The 20,836-nt window shown below is 45.1% G+C and overlaps 1 protein-coding gene across 3 annotated transcripts in view; it reads left to right on the forward strand.

The window, feature by feature from the left end:
* Positions 1-12,637: 12,637 nt before the first annotated feature.
* The window catches only part of Pde8b (phosphodiesterase 8B), a 215,965-nt gene continuing 207,766 nt past the window's right edge, over positions 12,638-20,836 (forward strand). For 2 of the 3 annotated variants that reach the window (XM_050153867.1, XM_050153869.1), the window contains exon 1: positions 12,638-12,844. In XM_050153867.1, coding sequence (XP_050009824.1) covers positions 12,818-12,844 — 27 coding nt within the window. In that variant the 5' untranslated portion in view covers positions 12,638-12,817. Of the gene's footprint in view, positions 12,845-14,605; positions 14,623-20,836 lie in introns of those variants that run through there. The other variant, XM_050153870.1, reaches the window with a different exon arrangement.

The raw sequence follows: 20,836 nt of genomic DNA on the forward strand, positions 1-20,836 counted from the left end.
CTGGATACTGGGGGTAGACATGGTAATTTCTATTCCACTATCCTTTGCGGGTATTGTCTAGAAGCTTCTGTGTAGTTCTAAAGACTTGGACGATAAACAAAGTGTGACATTATCGTTGAGGGGGACCTTACAGTGTAATTCCATTGCCACAAGAAAGAGTATGTCTACCAGAAAAGTTTTTTCTAGGACTGGAGTGATGGCTCAGCAGTTGAGAACTCAGATTGTTCTTACAGGTGACCCAAACGTTCAGTTCCCAGCGACCACAAAAGGCAGCTCACAATGGTCTGAAACGCTAGCTCCAGGGGGATCTGATACATTTGGCCTCCGTGACACCATCACCCATATTAACATACACACAGACAAACAGACAGACACACAGAATAAATCTTTGAAAATTATTTTTTCGAGGGAATTGAAGCCTGGATATCTTTACCCATGTAGCCAAGCCAAGGCAAAGGGTGATGTTGATTCCATATCACCTACACTATGGCTGGACAGGAACACTGAGACACTGGCTGACCAGGAACAAAGACAGCACAGCCTGGCTTGATCCAGTCCATGTTCTGGGTCATGAAAAGCAAGAGTAGCCAAATCTAAAATCTAGTATGACCAAGAACGTCCTTGCTGCTCGACTTGATGGAGTTATTACCTCAGTTTGTCAGCCCACAACAACCTGCTCGAATCCTTCAATTTTTCTGCCCTTACGTGTGTGGTTCCTCAGTAAAAGGAAACAAGGGGAGCTGTGTCACAGGGGCTCTGGGGGTGTCCCACTGTGCCACACCCGGCTATCTTTGTGCTCCGTGACACAGTGGGCTCAGTAAGTACCCTAGCATCTCACCAGCAGGTAGGTTCAGAAGCAGACTGGGTAGGAGAAACTGACAAGAAGGTGTTTATGGAGTGCCGAGGGATGCCAGGTGTAGTGTAGGATTCCAGACATGTGCAGTTCTCCCTTTCACGAGAACTTGTCTGCTAAGGAAGATAAAAGTTTAAAGTTCTTGATCTTCCTAATACTGTGACCCTTGAATACAAGTTCCTCGTGTTCTGGGGACCCCCCCAACCATAAAATTACTTCATCGATAGTTCGTAACTGTGATTTTGCCACTGTTATGAATTGCAATGTAAATATCTGTGTTTTCCAATGGTCGTAGATGACCCCCGTGAAGGGGTCATGACCCATGTGAAGGGGTCACGACCCAAAGGTTGGGAACTGCTGCTTTAAACAAAGGCACAGATGATCCTACAGTTTACAGATGGTGAGAAAACTCCATGAAAGAGAATCCAGCAGGGCCTGATGCAGACTGAGGAAATGGGGTCAAGGAAGGCCTGTCTGGGGTGATGTGGCTAAGAGAAAGAAGCAAAGTTCCGGGACAGGCTCCAAAGCTACACCAAGAAACCCTGTCTCAAAAAACAAACAAACAAACAAACAAAAAAAAAACAAAAATAAAAAAAACCAAAAACAAAGTCCTTGGGGGGAAAAAAAAGAAAGAAAGAAAGCAGGCTGAGCAAGGCAGGGGAAGCAAGCCAGTAAACAACACTCCTCTATGGCTTCTGAATNTACACCAAGAAACCCTGTCTCAAAAAACAAACAAACAAACAAACAAAAAAAAAACAAAAATAAAAAAAACCAAAAACAGAGAGAAAGAGAGAGAGAGAGAGAGAGAGAGAGAGAGCGCGAGCGAGCGAGCGCTAGGGCGAGAGAGCGCAAGTTCAGAATGGTGCTGGTCAAACTTTAACATATATCAGAAGAGCCAAACAGTTTGCTATGATGCAGGATCCTGGCCCGTGCCCTGCAGAGGTTTTGGCCAAGGATCTGAATGGACCCCAAGAATGTACATTTCCAATCTCCTGGATAACGCTGACGCTGCTAGTTCGGAAACTACAATTTTAGAATTATTTGCTAGAGAACCAGTCTGACAGCCAGGTAACAGGAAGAGGAGAGGATTCAGCAGGTAGAGGAAATAGCATTTACAGAGACAGGAGGCACAGTGTATGTGGAAGACAATGAACTCATGGCCCTGTGGCTTTGTGGGCATGGTAGAGAGAATCTGGACCCCACATCCCCCCAAAACCCAGTGCCACAGAGCCACCGTGGCACTGTGTCTAAGGATGTTCTGTGTCTAAGGATGGTCCCATCGACCCTGGGGGTGTCCTGCTGCAGCATCGGCCTGCAGACATCCTGAGCCGTGACGCGATGAGGCAGCAGAAGGGTTGAGCATTGAGTGGACAACACTCTAGCCTTGCTTGTTTTCCCTTCTTCCTCTACTAGGTGACTTGAAATGTGGTCCCATCTGAAGTTATCTCCTTGAGTTCGTATTCCCGAATTGCTGTGAGACTCTAATCTTACTCCGGTCAGTAAGAAGCCCTGATGAGGAGTTGTTTCTCTTTTAACACGGGTGCCACAGGACTTTAAACCAAGGAGAGCACTGGCTATATTTTGGGGTCCAAAGCGCACAACCACCATGAGGTCATTCAATTCTGTCCTTGTTTATTGTGTGCATATTCTGTGCCAGGGGCAAGTCATAGGGGACACTGAGGTAGAGAAGATGGGTGACCTGCCCATGAGGAACACACCATCTCACTATAAGATAGGCATGTGACTTCCACAGAGCAAGAGGATTAAAAGCCACAATAAATCTCTGTACAAAGGGCAGTGAAGCTCAGGGCAGAATGCAGTTCTGCCAGGAAAAGTCATAGGTCACAGGTCACAGGTCAAAGGTCACAGATGGTTAGTGATGGAGCCACACCTAGACAAGAAGCTTCTAGAAAATGAACAGAACTGGAGACTAAATGACACAAATCCCCTTTAAGAACTTTCTTGTTTTTGTTTTAAGCTCTGACCTGAATCATAATCATGAGCTTCTAGAAGATACATACCCACATGGTGTTGAATTTGATTTAAAATATTACATAACCCTTTATATATAGAAACACATATGGAAACAATCTGAAAATATTTCTTCTCAAATATAGTGGCATTTGCCTTGTGAATTTTCTATTTCTGGATGAATTATGTGAAATGTGGTTTGGTCTTCGGAGGCTCAGAAGAAATTGTATCACCACCCCCAGTGCAAATGATTTTGGTTGCTCATTCGTCCATTCAGTTATTTCATCCGCCAGTCAACTACGACTTAGCTAGAAATGTCAACTTCAGAAGTATTGCCACAGCCAGTCAGAAGCAACAGAGGTATGTCAGATGTCCTGCCCTCAAGACCTTTCAAGACCTAGAAGTTAGAAAAAGAACTGAGTGTAAATAATTCTGGCCTGAGAAGGTGTTGACATGTGTAGCTACAAACAGTGTGGCCCAAGGATGTAGAAGAAAACAAGTTATTAACTAGGGGAACTATTGGAAGCTTGAACACTTATGGAGAACAATCCACTTGCAAAGGAGGTGTGTAGCGACTTAGCACACAAAAGCGAGGGTCTGGGCATGCATTCCATACAGAGCTAGCTAAACACACAGAAAACTGGAGATCGCGTGGAAATAATGGTTCCCCTGTTGGAAGCATGACTTGGAGAAAGAGCTGGCATGGGTGGATGCGTTACGGTAAAGTCTGAACATGATTCCTCTAGCTGTGACTTACCAGGACTTCAAATGGCAAGCATTCGCCACCAGCTTCCCGGTATATGGGTCTCACTTGATGTCTTCGGCCTGGCCTTTATCTTGGCATACTTTCATCCCATCAATGATAAGTTTACAGTTTTTGTTTTTAAAATCTGTTTGCTGGCAGTAGTAAAATCACGATGCACTTCCAAATCCTTCTAAAGGCTGCAGGCGGAAGTAGGACCTTTTCTAGAAGAATTCATGATTCTGCATCTATAGATTGAAAGGCTCGGGATGTGAATAGAGTCCCTGCTGGAGAGGGACACATGGCTATGGGGCAGGTGTGGGAGGAGTGGGCAGTACCTGTGGGAAGCTCTTCTCAACCCTGGGCAGGGAAAGCATGGAAGGGCACCTGACCTTGGCAAAATCTGCCCGGCTGGAAGTCAGAGAGCCAGGGTCCCACGGACACACCATCTATATGCTTTTAGAACACACAACGGGTGAGGAGAGAAAAGCTGATCTTGAGGGGCACTCCGATTTTAGACCACAAACCCATCCTTCCAGCATCCTTAGCACCAGCATTTCTATAATCCCAAAGGAAACCCAAGTTACAACAAGCCTTCCTTTGATGAATATCTTCCAAATATATACATAGTCCTGAGATGTTTATAAAAGTAAGAAACTTAGAGAATCAACTGGATGGTGAAGGCTGTCTGTCTGAGATGGAAGTAAATTTACAAGTTTATCCAACATAGCACCTGGGCCACTTTGGCCAATATAGAACCCCTAATGTCCAGCGCTGTGCCTGGAACCAAACTAACCACTGATACACATTTCTCTGAACTACTCAACTAGTTAAGCATCAAGAGCCTCGTGCAGTGTAAAAACATTCATTTGGAACCTTCAGAACAGAGGCGTTCAATGTTACTGTCAGGAGCCAACATTCTTGGACCTAGGAGAAAGAGGAGGGCTATTGGCTCTTCTGCTTGCAGTAACTCTTCAACTATAGCGTCCATCTCTTTCAGGCCATTTGATGGTGGTCGATAGTCTCTCAGTCTGTTCTAGTCCCCTAAAAGAAGAATGTTGTAGCCCGTGCAGTTTTATTCCAATCAATTCCCCTACTCATTGGTGCAGTGGAGATGGCTGGGTTTGCTTTGCACCTGGAAACTCTCCGGTAAGGCAGATGAGAGGGCTCAATGCAGTGGAAACTGAGTACGGGGTGTGCAAAACGGCAGCCCTGTCTGGCTAGGTGGAGAGTAGACCAACATGCTGGAAGCAGGACACCACACCAGGCTGCAGGTATCAGGAGGTGAGCTGAACACAGATGGAGTTCCCTCTTGTTCATTTAGGTCTGCCATTGTGCCACGGCAGACGGCATCATGGCGGGGACGTGTGTGCCGGTGACATGAGGTCCATGGCAAGACAGGAAGCCAAGGAGCCTTAGGAGTGGCAGAGCTTATTGCTTTATGACAACCCTCCTGCAGAAACTTACTGGGCTCCCCTGAGAATGTTATCAGTCCTTTCAGAGGTCAAAGGCATTATTAATGACCTCATATACTCTCCCAAGGCCCCACCTCTTAAAGGTCCACATAGTCCTACTTCACACTGGGGACCAGGGTTCCAACACACTCAAACTACACATGAGTCATCGCACCCGTTCTTGGTACAGAGGGAATGTAGAGATCTGTCAGGTGGGTACAAAGCAGGCATCGCGGCTGGAAAGAGCTGAACGCAGGTATGGACAGGTGCGGAACCCTCGCTAAGTACTATGTGTTTGGGAAACCAACACTTCTGGCCTCTGACCCTACAGATAAACAGAGGCATGTGGGAAGGGCGGTTTGTGCTCATTTTTAGTTAGGATTTTGGCATCTAGCAACTGAAACTAGGACTGAAGGCCCCCAAGCTGCTATTACTGGCCTGAACACCGAGCATCTGATGTATAAAGGTGACTGCCTAGTTTTAAAACATAGCCAATTTTTTAATTGCTTTGTTTTCAGAAGTCTTTGTTACATGGGATATTTATGAATCTGAGGATGATATCTTGTGGCAGGGTCCTCTTTGTAATAGAAGGAAAACCAATTTGGGATGCAGGAACAGAGGAAGCAGGAAAAAGAGTCTATGAAAACCTAAGGGTTAATAGTTTTTTTTTTTTAATTTGCCGGCATTACCTTCTTTTAAAAAACAAACTGACTACTAAGAGTTGAGGAAATTTAATGAAAATGACTTTCTATTCTTAGTAGTAAATCTTGGGAACTATTTGATAAGTGACACCCGGAAGCACCTACACCTTATCTTTTAAGGAACAAAATACACCTGCTACCTAGAATGAGTCGCTTAGAACAGGGCCTGCTGTCATGCCTGTGATCCGAGGAGACTGAGGTGGCAGGGTCACAAGTCTAGAGACTCCTTGGGCCACAGAGGAGTTCAAGACCAGCCTGAGTCACGTAGCAAGAAAGGCTCATAACTCCACACTGGAGTTAGTTCTTGTCTCACATGTGGGAGGCCCTACATTCCGCATCTTCCCCCTATGTATTGTCAAAAGGAGGCTTTGGGTGAAATGTCCTTATCCCCAGTGGTCTTTGCTCTGGAGGAGGTTGTTCTGAGATCAGCTGGTGCTCCAAAGGTTGACTCCCTTTCCACATCCATCCTGTCCATATCCCCTTTGAAAGCTGACTGTCACGTTGGGGACTCGATCCTTAGGTCTGTTTCTCAGTGCTGCCTCTGACCTGTGTGTTGATGCCTGACTTCTCAGCCCTAATCTAAATATTTTTCCTTCACCAACCTGCTGGATATCTCTTGGGTGAAATATGGGTGCCTCAAACCCACAACACTTCTCCCAGGTCATTCTTTTTGTAGGCAACTCCTTTCTGTCTTAGTTGGAGGAGTCAGCATTCATAAGACACTCACACATAGCCATGGGCTCCCAAGTCCTAATTACCCCAGAACCTCTTTCTTCCCTTTTATTCCCTTCTTCCCAAAGCTGTTGACCTTACAAGCTTTTTTTTTTTTAAAAAAATTATTGTTTATCATGTATACAATAGTCAGTCTGTGTGTATGTCTACAGGCCAGAAGAGGGCACCAGACCTCATTACAGATGGTTGTGAGCCACCATGTGGTTGCTGGGAATTGAACTCAGGACCTTTGGAAGAGCAGGCAATGCTCTTAACCACTGATCCATCTCTCCAGCCCATATCTTATGAGCTTTTTATGAATTATTATTAATGACCTCCATGTCTCTGTGGGTCTTCTCTAGTCCAGGAATCCCTCATCCATCACTTGCAGACAGAGTCCACAAATCACCATCTCTTTCTTGCAGTGAATCTTTCTGGGGCTGCTCAGTTCTTAGCTGAACAAATTCTCCAGCTAATTTCACCATCTGTACGTGTTTTCCTCCTGTCCTGCAGGCCCCAGCTCCTTCATCTCTGTTGGCACTCCCTTAACTACTCAAAGAGCTGGCAGACCCAGAGTGTATTTCTCTGCCCTTTGCTCCTTTCTGGTGACTCCTCCTCTTTAGGTGATGTCATCCAGGTCTCAGCTCATTCATAGTCACGTCTATACACAGATGACTCCCAAGTTTATGGCTACAGCCAGTTAGCCATTGTTTTAAGCTATAGGTTCAACTGCCTTCTTGACAGCTTCCCTTGGATTTTGTTCTAGTTTCCTTTCTGTTGCTGTGACAACCACCATGACTGAAAGCAACTTAGAGAAGGGAAGAGTTTTTTATCTTGCACTTCCAAGTCATAGTTCATCATTGAGGGAGGTGAGCCACCACACTTGGCTAAACTTAATCTTTGCAAAGTTGTACCTGCAAACCATATTGCTAATGCGCATTTACATGAGATCTCTGAATGTTCTCTGAACTTTCTATTCCTTTCTCTCTTTTTTACTTGAGCCATCCTAAGGACAGGCATACAGGCTGGGAATATTTGGTCTACAGCTCTGTAGGAAGTTTGTTTCATTGTAGTGTCTTTGCATGATTATGTCCAATATTGCAAGATGATTATGAGAAACGGGGGCTAGCATCCTGGGTCTATAGAGTTTTACAGTAAGGTGGTCAGAGGTGATATCAAGTGATTTCTCAAATTCAGACGATGTCTGGTGTCAGATGATGGTGTTGTATAGGCCTTTGGTTTGGAGCAAGGATGGTGATTCTAGGGCAGTGCTGTGCCCACAAGTTGAAATTAAAGGTGCACATTTAATGCAGGTACTGACAGTGATCTCAGTGGTCATAGAAGGCCAACCTTTATCTTCTCTAGAAACTGTCAATCATCAGAAACACTAGCACTGCCCAGCTGGCCTGCCTTTCTTCCTTTTCCCCCCGCTTCCTTCCTTCCTTTCCTTTCCTTCCTTCCTTCCTTCCTTCCTTCCTTCCTTCCTTCCTTCCTTCCTTCCTTCCTCCCTCCCTCCCTCCCTTCCTTCCTTCCTTCCTTTCTTCCTTCTTCCCTCCCTCTCCCTCCCTCCCTTTCTTCCCTCCCTTACCCCATCTCTGTCTTTGACAAGCCCTTGCTTCATAGCCAAGGCCAGCCTAGAACCGCCATTCTTTCATGTTAGGCTTGCACCACTGTATCCAGCGTTTACTGTTCTTTCATATTGTGAGAAACGCCAGCTTGTCAGTAAGTTCCTTTAACATCCTTGATCTTCAAGATAGAGTGACCAGGGCACAATGGAACCTAAATGGTGTACCCCCATTTATTTTAGCTTTCTTAATAGAACCAATAAATCAAGAATTGTGCCCCTAATAGATTATCACTGCCGTGGCAATCCTGGGTAACCAGGCATCTTGTTTCCTATAAGGAAAACACTCCATCTTTCCTAACATCTTCTTGCTGAATTATAGACATGCACAGCAATTCTGATGTCAGAAAGCCCACTACCCAGCAGCCAACCTGACTCCAGCTTCTATGCCATACAGGTAGACACAGGGCCTTCAGCAACGCTGTAAACTGGGGAAGCTTGGTTTGGCTATCCATTTCATTCACCTTCCCCGGCAATGTTCATCTTCCTCAAGAGAGCAAACTGAGAACAGAGTGCTGATGAATGACCTTTAAAAACAGTTTGAGTATATTTTTGTTTATTTTGTGTGTGTGTGTATATATATGAGTGTATGTGTGCAATATTGAATATACCATGACACACATGGAGGTCAGGGGACATCGATTGCAGGATTCACTTCTCTCCTTTTAACATGTGGGTCTCTAGATTGGAACTTAAATCATCAGGCTTGACATCAGGTTCCATTACCCAATAAGCCATCTTTTTACTCTCATGAACATGTTATGGAGATTTCAAAGGGATACAAAGTATCTGATTCAATGATGAACCAATTGAAACAAAAAGAAATTGAGAAAATGTCAAACTCTGAAAGGAGAAGAAACTGATAGGCATGAGTAGGGAGAGTGAATGTTTTGATGCACTCAAGTAGAATTTGTTGTATTGGCTTTGTCTATGTATCGGGCTTAGATCAGAGGAAAATGGCTTGGGCCCAAATAGATTGCTTCATTCTTGGCATTAGGATGACCAAGGAGGGGCATGGGGTAGGTACACTGTAGTGAAAGTGGTGGCTGGTTGGTATGGACAAGGAAGAGGGAAGGTGGGTGGCTGGAGCTTGATTTTGGAGTTCCTACTCACTTTAGACAGCAGGTTTTGGTGGGGAAGCTTTGTTGTGAGCCATTGGTGAGTCCCACACTTGATAGCCATGTCAGTTACAATGAGGAGTGAGAGTAGAACTTCGCTGTGCAATTTTACACACCCCGCACACACCCTGCCCCAGCACACTGGGGATTCCCCGCCTTTGAGTCTGTTTCCCTTCCTCCTCTCCTTCCTCGGTTTTGCTTCAGTTACCTTTCCTTCTTTTTACCCTTTTCCTTTCTTCTTCTCTTTCTCCCCCATTCCTTCCCCTCTAAGAGTGATGCACCACTCTGCAGAGCCTTCAGAAGTACACAGTGAATAATAGAGATTCAGGATTGGGCTCTGTTTCACCACGGCACAACAGGAATGCAATAGAAAACATATAAGTGTTAGGCATCCAAACACTTAAAGCTTAACAATTTATGTGAACTGTCAGAACTCGGGCTAAGGATGTTGAGATACTGTCTGGATTTATGCGATATCTCAGAAGCAATGGACCATTTGCAGCACGTACTGCAAATGGACATTCTTCTATCCAGCATCTCTTGAGAGCTCTTCTGGAAAACCCCACACTCCAAGAAGCAAATGACATGGCTTGAGCTTGTCTTTTATAGATTATTAGGAAAGGGGTTTGGAGACCTTTCCGTTTCCTGCATTCTTTCTGTTCCCTTCCTTGGTCTTCTCTTTATTTACTCTTCTTTCTGGAAACATTTCTTCTCCTTCCACCTTTGGATCTAGCTTGGCAAAGTGTCCTGTTGTAAAATACGATTTTTAATTGGGCATCTGTTTAATTATGTAAAGATGTACTGCATTGCTTTCTCCTTGCCTGCCTAAGGCACCTGATTTGTCTAATAAAGAGCTGAACAACCAATAGCTAGGCAAGAGAGGATAGGGGGGACTGGCAGGGAGAGAGAATAATAGAAGAGAGTGGGGAAGAGGGAGGAGAGAACAGGAGAGAAAGAGAAGGATGCATCCCAAGCATGAATCCAGGTAGCTGTCAGACAGACAGACAGACAGTCTGCCAGCGAGCCATGTGAAGCAGTGAAAGCAAGATATACAGAAGGAAAGCCTGGAGGCCAAAGGGAGGTAAAGGAAACAGAATAATTTAAGTTAAAAGAGCTAGCCAGAAACAAGCCGAAGATAGACTGAACATTCAAAACTAATAAGAAGTCTCCGTGTCCTGATTTGGGAACGGGTTGGTGGCCCCCAATGAAAAAGCCTGGTATACTGTCCCCGTTGCCTGCTGCAGTCTGCATTTTTCTCCACCCCCCACCAAATCTCAACCTTGGCCTGGCTCTTCATGAATAATGATTTTACTGGTCTGTTTCTCCTTGACCCTGCAGGCCTCCAGAGGCTCTGAGTATGATGTAATAACGCATTATGCTGTTACCTTAAATTGCCTTGGCCCTTTTACTTTCTATTGTCATATTTTAGGTTTTCTATCACTACACACAAAACACTACAAATTTAGTACTTCAGTAAAGTGTTTCCTGTGCAAGCCTGAGGACCTGAGTTCAATCTTCAGTTCCCACATGAGAGCTGACGCTAATGCTATGTACCTGTAATCCCAGCTCTGGGGAAGTGGAGGCAGGAGGATTCCCAGGACCTTGCTTGCCAGCTAATCTTAATCGGATTTGTGAGTAGCAGACTCTGTCTCATTACTAAGCCTGGGCACAATAGTGGAAGATACCTAATGCCAACTTCTGGCCTCCAAGTGCACACACACACACACACACAAATGTGCACACGTACATGAAAACACTACTTATTAATATAGTTACTGTGCATCTGAAGTAGGGGTATAGCTTTAGGATCTTTTCTGAAAACCGCAGTCATCATCTGGGGCTGTAGTCTCAGCTCAGATGCACCCAGGGAAGGATTTACATTCAAGTCTCCCTCCTTGTCAGCAGAATTCAGCTCCCTTCCATCTGTGTGACGGGCGGTGGGGAGGGGCGGGGGGGGGTGTCTCAGTTTCTAGACAGGTCTTGGCTAGAGGCATCCTTTGCTCCTTGTCATGTGGGCCTCCTGACACAGCTTTCTAGTTTCTCGACGCCAGCAAGCTGCTGAGTCTCCCAGAAGGACTACATAACCCACTCTCTGTGGCAACATCCCCACAGTCAGTGCCATGTTCCATCAGTAGGCAGCAAGTCACAGGTTCCTCCCACACCCAAGGGGAAGGGATGACACAGGACATGAACACAGGAGGTGGGGATAGTTGGGGACCATCTTAGAATCTGTTATGCAGAGGGACTGCTTTGTGGGGGAAAATCCTCTACAAAACCCATAAAAGCTATACTAACAAGACTCTCGTGTCTTACTGGAGGACTCTCGGTAGAGCGGCTAGCATCAAGATAATCTTTTTCTTTGTCTCTTTCCACATCCCATGAAGTAGGTGTTACTTCTAAAAATGGCCCATTTCCCTGTCCTGCCATTAGACATCTCGTCAGCTTTTCTGGATGAGAGAGTCAGCAGGAACAGATTGCTTGGTCTTTGCCTTTGGCTGCACTGCCCCAGTCCTGTTGGTAGCTCTCTAGGTCATTCATTGCTAGAAATTTCTCCATCCTGGAGAAGGCAGGTATGTGCACCCTGTGGGTTGACAGCCACGGACAAGATGCCACCAAGCCAGTGTTTTAGCTGCACAGGTAAAACAGCTTACTTTTTAGAGGAACATCCCAGTGTGTGCCTAGACCGCTAATGAGTGCCAGTTCCCTAGACAGATTGGTGGGGCAGCTGCTGGGGAGGGGGACAGTTCAAGTGTGCTTTTGGCTTGATCTACATGTGACTCATGTTTACACACTGTCTGCCCAATTAAGGCTGAGGGATCACTCCCTACACACACGTGTGTGTGTATACACACACAATAGTGTGCTGTTTATGTATTCCTTTGCATATGAAGAACACCCTTTACCAAACATGATATCATGAATGGGGCTATACATATGTATATGTATATATATGTTCATATATATATGTGTGGGGGGGTATATGCATACATACGTATGTGTACATATTTGAGCAGTATAAAATTTCTAATATAAGCACGTCTGAGAATATAGTTCATATCAGTTCAGGGATATTTCAGAGTACATGTGTGGTATGTACCAACATTTCACAGTACCCCAAATATAAACAAATGGAGGGAGCCTGTGAATAAATTTGAGTTGAGAATTGTCGGCAAACTTGATGGATTGTTTCCTGGAGATAGGGCTCCCCCAAGGGGATTGTGGAGAGCCTTAAAAAGGTTAGCAGATGTTTAGAACCTGAATCTTGCGTCCCAAGAAAAGCACTAGGTTCCATTCACTAGCGTCAGTGAGATTTGACTTCCTAGGATTTCCAGGAAGGCGTTGCTCAGAGTCCAGTAACTAGGAAGCCGGTAAGCAACTCCAAGTCGGGGATCAACATCCTCGGAGGGGCGCTAGGACCCAGGCACTCACTGGCCTTGGGACCTTTGGAGGAGTGAAGGCAGTGGAGGCTCAGATTGGCAGGCAGAGTCCCTAGGAGCGTCCAGACCCTTCTGGCGCGCAGAAGCGCAGAAGCGAGGAAGGCGCATGGTGCAAAGGAACAGCAGCTGGGTGCGCTCTATGAGTGGCTGCCACCAGGGGCACAGGCACCCTTACCTTGGGACAGCAGCGGGGGATCGCAGCGGGCATGGACAAGCAGCAGAGCAAGCGCCAGGTAAGCCCTGCACGTCTGCAGAGGGGTGTCCCAAGGCACAGGCACAAGCTTGGAGCCCTCCCGGGACCTGTCTTTGAACCCCAAGTGCTGAGATGGTCCTTTCCTTTTCCTCCAGTCTCTCCACGTTTGGTACCTGGCTCCCATCTTGCTTCCTCGAGAGGTACCTGGAATGCCTAAGATGCCCGTGTTGCAATTTCTAATGTTTAATAATAGTCTCTGCACACGGGTCTATGCCTTGCTGGCAGCGATCATTGCTTCCCTGAAGTAACCTGGCTTCTGTCTCCTGTTGCGCGCGTTGTTCCCACGCTCCCTCACCTCCCGGGTGTGGGGCCCCTGACTGTCCGAATGTATTTCCAGTAGCTGCAATATTAGCTTCTTTTCCGGGAAGTAAGGCACGGCAGCTTTAGACCCCCGGGTGGGTGCGGGTGTAAGTGCAGGTACAGGTGCAAATGCAGGTAGAGGGGCAGGTGTGTGCGTGCATGCGCGTGCATGTATGCCTGGCGCCTCCTACTGTCAGTGACCCAGTGCAATTTCCTGCATGGTGCTCCTTAGGAAGGAGGATTCCTATCCTGTCCAGAGGGAAACAGGGGTACCTGGTAGAGAAGAAGCTGCTTGTGATGGTCTCATGCCCTGGGTTCACAGCAAAATGACCGTGCACAGGGCGTAGGAAGGGGGCTTGGTCTTAAGGCTAAATGGATATTGCTGCACTGAACTTGGGAGCATTTGGAGAAGGAGTTAACAGTTAACTGAAACACACTTAACTGTCATTGTGGCAGTCTTAAAAAAAACAATAAAATCTTACTGAAGTGTCTTTAACCTTCTACAGTCTTCTAATGCCTGTAGGAGTTTCTGTGACGGTCTATAAAGTTTCTGGCACCGACTATACTCTGGCTTACCTGTTCCAGACTGAGGGCCCTAGGCAAACACCATCTTGCTGCCAGCTGTTGGGACCAAGGACCTTACAATCATTGCTTTTAAACTCTGAGTCTCCAGCCAGTGCATGGGGTGGTGGTGGTGGTGGTGGTGGTGGTGGTGGTGGTGGTGGTGGTGGTGGTGTGGTGGTGGTTTTGGCATGCCTGCTTTGAAAGTTCTTCGACAATCTGAAGTTTCAACCTCCAGTGTTTCTCTAAGACAGTCTTTCTCCAAACTGTGTTGGGACACAATCAACAAAAACATCTATCCAGGGAGCCAGGGGAGGTGAGAGGCAGAGAACCCGCCCTCTAAGGCTTTATTATCTGTCTGCCATGGGCAGTTCTAGCTTGACTGCCCTCCTGACCTTGAAAGGGCTATTTTCATTTTGCAGAGGCTAGGTTTTCCAAGAAGTAGAAACTGAAGAATGATAATTCACCCGTGGTGGGAAGAACGGGGATGGGAGGCAGAAGCTGTGTGGGGCTAATGAACTGTGGGGAAAAAAAAAAAAAACAAAAAACAAAACACAAAACAAAACAAACCCTCAGACCACGTGTGCACCATCAAGGCTGACAGGAAGCCCTCGGACCTGGGGTCCTCTCTGACAGGAGCTTGTTACATTCGGAGACAGCCTATCCAGTCCAGTCTTGCTACAGCTTGTGCTACGTTCTGACAAAGCATTAACAGTCTGAAGAGACAGGGGAGCAGAAATGTGGAGGAGGCTGTAAAGCGACAGGAATCGTTGGTGCTTATGGTCTGGGGAAAAAAGCTCAGTGGTGCTGTTGGTGCCCGGAATGCACTGGGCCGAACCTTCCAGAAAGAGCTGACCCAGCTTGACTGCATGATTCTGAAAAGATCCAGGCTTCGCGGTAAGACCCTTGCCTGGCCACCCTCGCCCTGCCAGGGGAGAGAGGCCCACATTTGGTTCCTGGGTGGAAGAAGGCACAGTAACGTCTCACAGGGGGTGTGTGAACCTTCAGTTACATCTGATAAGCACAATTTACTTACCCGGGAACGACTCAGTTAATATTAACTTCCCAGAAAAGCAGCGATCAGTTCAGCGATGAAATAATGAAATTCTCTTTAGAAACAGCATTAAGTATCGGAATGCCTAATATTATCAGAGCTTAGTGGGGGTAAGCACTATTTTGAAGAGAAAAGAAAAAAAACAGACACTAGTTTTTTTTTCCATCTTATTTCAAGATGAGAAATACACAGAATGATTTATAGCCTTTTTTAACTAGACATTTTTAAAAGGAATAAAAGAGCCAAAGTAAATGCAAGTCAAGCCATGAGAAAGCTTGTTTCTCCAGGTTTCCAGAGATGAACATCATGGGTAGTGGATATTGATTGTGTACCTGCCCTGTGTATTGTCCGTAATAAACGCCTTCGTGAGGCTTCGGGGATACACGTAGCCACCACTGAAGGAAGTACTCTGGTGGTTTCTTTGATGAGAAACTGGAAGGTTTTTTTTTTTATTTTTATTTTCTTTCTTTCTTTTCTTTTTTTTTTCTTGACATCACTCAACTAGTGGGTGGGTAAACTGAGCCAAGCTCAATGGAAGAGGGAGATTTCCAAAAAGGAGCCAGCGTGTAGAGGCAATTTATATGCCTCAGTGCACTTGCGTTAAAAGAGGTTTCATGGGTGGAAGTTTTCTTCATCTTTGATTTTCTTGTTTTTATTAAAATGATGTAAGTATTATTTAAGTCAGTGAAGAGACTGACTTTTTATAACTCTATAGATCTGAGTCAGGGGTATGAACCATGTAGATGAAGACTGTTCTTTCATTCCCGGCTGCCCAGACCTCAATAACCACACAGAAACTATATTAACTGCAACACTGCTTGGCCAATAGCTTAGGCAAACTCTTGGATAACCCTTATATCTTAAATTAACTCATTTCTATAATTTATGTATCACCACGAGGCTGTGACCTACCAGTATAGGTTTTTAGGCATCTTTTTCCTTTGGCAGCTACATGGTGTCACCTTGACTCCACCTACTTTATATCTCTGTTTGGATTTCCTGCCTGGCTTTGCTATGCTAAGCCATTGGTCAAAATAGCTTTATTCATTAACCAATGGTAATAAAGCATATTCACGGCATACAGAGGGGAATCCCACATCAGAACCATCATTGGTTTAATCAATTCCTGGTGGATTGGGCACTTGGATTACTTAAATACATATATTATTAGCATTGTGGATTTTTATTTATATATATGTGCACACACATATATATGTATGTATATGTGTGTGTGTGTGTGTGTGTGTGTGTGTGTGTGTGTGTGTGTATTCATCTATTTCTAGTAAGTCAGTTCCTAATGGTGGGATTACCATGTGAACAAGCACGGTTACTATTAGATACATACTTTTTCCTACATACTAATTATTGTTAAGAGTCACAGATGCATTTTCCCAAACACATCTAGAAGCCACTGTTTTATAGTGGTGAGCACTCATTGGGTGCTCGGGGTCTTAATTCTTGCAGTTCTCTTTTGTGGTGTTCCCTGAGCCTTGGACGTAGGGATTGTACTTCAGATCTCCAGCTGGGGCCCTTTTTTTGTTTGTTTGTTTGCTTTTTGAGACAGGGTTTCTCTGTAGCTTTGGTGCCTGTCTCAGAACTAGCTCTTGTAGACCAGGCTGGCCTCGAACCCCCAGAGATCTGCTGCCTCAGCCTCCCGAGTGCTGGGATTAAAGGCGTGCGCTACCACCGCCCGGCCAGCTGGGGCCTTTTGACCAGTTCTGAATATCTATTTGCAGCTGCCTCAGTAGCTGCTAAAAGAAGCCTCTTTGGTAAGGAGAGGTGCACTTACCTGTGGCTATAAGGCTAAGGGCTTAGATTACAGTTATTGGAGGTTACATCAATTTAGGAAAATGGCAGGAGTGTGTCCTCTTCTGTGATCTATGATCACCTCTCCCATGCATTCTTGGCCAGGCTTGCAGTACCAGGAATGACTTTCCTTCCATCCAACAGTCCCTAAATTCAATTAGAAAGCTGTTTGTTACCTCTAAGATATAAGCATCACTTTTGCATCACTGGTGGTATTTTGCTTAAATAATAATTTTACATGAACTCACTGATACAGCATGAGATCCAAGCACTTTGGTGCTCTGACTTTTGTGAGGTAGATCTGTGTGTCAGAAGTGGCTATGCTGTAGTTATAAATCAATCCTGCAATTTTAGTGGATTAAATAAATTTGATAAGTACTTCTCACATTTTATGTCCAAAGTAGGTTAGCAGAATGCTCATTCGTTTCACACAGTCTCTCAGGAAACCAGGATTGCAGAAGTGATGTGGGAGTGATTTCTTATTAATAAAGAAACTGCCTAGGCCCCTTGATAAGGCCCACCCTTAGGTGGGTGGAGAAAACAGAGGAGAATTCTGGGAGAAGGAGGCTTGGTGGAAGAGTGGCCATGATGCTCCCACTCCAGACAGACGCAGGTTAAGATCCTCTCTGGTAAGCCAGCTCATGGGCTACACAGAATATTAGAAATGGGTTAGAACAATATGTAAGAGCCAATAAGAAACTGGACCTAGCCGGGCCAGACAGTGTTTGAAAGAATACAGTTTCCGTGTAATTATTTTTGGGTATAAACTAGCCATGCGGGCGGCCGGGTGCCGGGGACGCAGCCCCGCCGCCGTCCCTATTTCAACAGATGGCGCCCAGACGTGATGGGCTAAATCCACTTAAAAACCTGAGAAGGCTTAAAAATAAGGGAGAGAGAGTTTAACACAGATTTTTGCTGTTTTGTTGGTGGCGTGCCATAAAGAGATTTCCTGATTCAGCAATAGCAGCAGAAAAAAAAAGCTGCGTCATTTTAAAGCGTGGCTTCATAGGGCTGTACTGCCACCTTGTAATTCTACTTCCTGGAACATGTGGTCTTGGTGGTCCCGTGGCAGGGAAGAAGACAGATGCGGTAGAAAATTACAACTGCCTTTAAATGTCTTAGCTCAACAATAAAGCTTAGTTCTATTTTTTTTTCTGTGCTTTGGTCAGAACTAGTTGCATAGACCTACTCAGATACATGGACACTGGAAAGTGTTATCTTCCTTTATTCTGAAGAAGAGGAAGAGAAGAAGAAAAGGTACACATACAATAGTCTCTGGTTCAGTGTGTCAGGGCAGATGTAACAAAGTATCAAACACTTACAAAGGAGAAATCTGATTCTCCCCCCCCCCCCCAGAAATTCAGTCTTCTAGGCTAGAAGCCCAAGATCAAGGTCCCTGGGGCTGGCTTCTCTGAGGACCTAACTTCTTGGCTTCCAGACAACCATCCTCTCTGTGTCTTTATCTAGGCTTCTCTCTGCCTGTCTGTGTTCTGACCTCTTCCTATGAAGACATCAATCACATTGGCTTAAACATGCTAAAAGCTTCATTTAACACTAACTTTTTTTTAAATGACTCTGCCTCCAAATATAATCACCTTCTGAAGTACTTAGGGGTTAGGATTTCAGTAAACTTGGGACATTACAGTTCAGACCGTGGTGCATTATCTCTGACAAATAGCATGTAATGAGATGCAGTCAGGCTGCTTCTGTTGGAGGAGTCCCCTCCATTTCCTTCTTTACATCTCACCCATCTCTTTGAGCCCATGCCCTCACATTTTGCGGCACAAGGTGTAGTTTTCTCAATTTTATGGGCATTATTTAAAAGGACTTGCTGTTAATAAGGGCATCACGTATCTTTTATGAACGGTATTAGTGATGGTGTCCCTCCATGGTGAAGGGAGACCCAATCTGAAATAAGACCACAGATACTGTGAACATTGTATTTCTGGAATCGCTCCTACTGGACACCTAAGCAAGGATAGTGGTGAAGCTCACTGTGTCTTGTGGATTGGTCCCCAGCATGAATATGAATCTGAGACCATGATGCTGAGTGGTAGCATCTGGTAATGGACTATTAGCCAGGCAATAACTGTAATGGAGGTGTCATTGTTTTTGAATGTGTGGATAGTTTTAGGGTTTTTTTTTTTGGTTATTGTTCTCAAATTTGGTATCGGGGATGCATTGTTGATTAATTGCTGAGGAAGGATATTTCAAAATGTTCTGCTATAGTGTGACATCCAAACTAAAAGTCATTGTTTATGAAGAGAGTCAAGGAAGCAGGACATGGGTATAAATTTGATATTGATGAAGTAAATATTTGTCAGGGAAGGAATGATGCAATTTCAGATTTGCTTTCTTAGTCTATTTTGCAAAGTAAAAGCATTTAAGAAAGGCTATCCCCAAGCACATATGTCTAGATTTATATTTTGCTATTGAGGATTATCTATTAATCATCAGATAACCAACTGAAGGCAGCAGGAATTGCCTAACCCCTTGGGGTAGATGAAAATAATCAAGAGATGAGAAACTGGGTGATCAATGCTTCTGCCCTGTAGGGCTGCCCTTGGGTTGTCACGCTGCTTAGTGGACAGCAAGGACTTTTCTTAGTGATACAAAAGAGATGGTTTTCGTATATCCATGTGCCTTAGATGTAACGAAATCTCACAACAGTGGCAAGAATCAGAACCCGAGCCCCTGACTCAGCACTGCGTCCCTCCCCACCACACACCAGTGCGTACATTGCCTGTCATGCTATTTATTGTCTGACCTCTGCTTTCTGCCTGTGACACAGTCACTAACATGACTCAGAATGGAGTGTCTCTTTCTGACTGAGGTATATAATGTCTTCATTTATTTGTACTACCGTAACAAAATGTTCAAGTTTGGAAGATTGAAAAACACCGAATTTTCTATATTTCTGTAAGCTTAAAAAAATCTAAGATTAAACATCAACAGGTTGGACTTTCTGGTGAGGACACTGTCTGCTTCCAAGGTGGCATTTTGTTGCCATGTCCTCTAGAGGAGGGAGTGCCATGTCCTCACATGGTAGAAGGGACAGAAAGGCGTGAGAAGTGACACAGCCTCCTCTGTAAATCCTTTTCATAACCACAATGAACCCATTTGTGAGGGTGGAGACTCGCAGAGGGCCCTCTTCCCCAAATCATTGCTTTGGGGATTACATTTTTGACACATACATTCTGAGCTCCCTACCTTACATTCAGACTATGCCATCTTCCCTTTGGTCTCTAAAATCTTGGTCTCACATATAAAACATACTTATTCCCATCCCAATAGCCCACAAGTCATAATTCACCCAGCAGCAACTCAAAAGTCTAAAGTCCAGAGTCTTATCTGAATCGCTGCTGAATGGGACTCTAAGCAAGATTAATCCCAAAACAAATGTCCCTCCAGCCATGGGCCTGTGAAATCAAACAAGACACACAGTGTAGACATTCCCATGGTGTGTGTGTGTGTTAGACTTCTTTCTATTGACGTCACTGGATACCCAAGATTAGGTAATTTGCAAAAAAAAAAAAAAAAGAGAGAGATTAATTTCTTTTCGAAGAAATTTATTTTATGTAAATGAGTGTTTGCCTGCATCTATGATGTGACCTTCCTGCAGGCCTGGTGCCCACAGAGGCTGGATTTCCTGGAACCGGAGTTACAGACATTTGGGTGCTGGAAACCAAGCCCTGGTCTTCTTCAAGAGCAGCAAGTGCTCTTAACTGCTGAGCCATCTCTCCAGCCCCAGAAATGTATTCCTTATGCCTACCCGAGAGTATTGGTATTAGTCTTACCCCCATGGCTCCACTAGGCATTTCTGTGGTTGGGGACTGTTGGACTCCAACCTCACCTCTCTGCTCAGCACCCCCTAGTTAAGGAACTCTGTGGTGGCCCTGCTTCTGTTTGATGTAGCCTTTGAAATATCGCTCAGGGATACCATGACTACAAGGCTTGTCTTCTGAATGTATGCAGCGTTAACATGATGTGAGCATTACCAAGGTTTTTTGTCTGTGCCCTTGAGCAGTGGCCATTGCTTCATCTTGGACCTCATGACTGGCTCTGCCAGAGAAAGACCTTAGGTGTAACATCATCCCACCCCATGAAAGTTTTCTGCTTTTGTGGTACTCTGGTCTTTTATGATGGAATTGTGACTTTATAAAGAGAGAAGAGGCTTCCCCTGGTATCCTGTTGTCTCACCCTCCACCATGCTATGACACAGCCAGGAGGCCCTCATCAGAAGCCAAGCAG

The sequence above is a fragment of the Alexandromys fortis genome, unplaced genomic scaffold (assembly GCF_014885135.2).
Source record: "Alexandromys fortis isolate MF-2015 unplaced genomic scaffold, M_Fortis_MF-2015_v1.1 scaffold_79, whole genome shotgun sequence".
NCBI classification, from domain to species: Eukaryota; Metazoa; Chordata; class Mammalia; order Rodentia; family Cricetidae; genus Alexandromys; species Alexandromys fortis.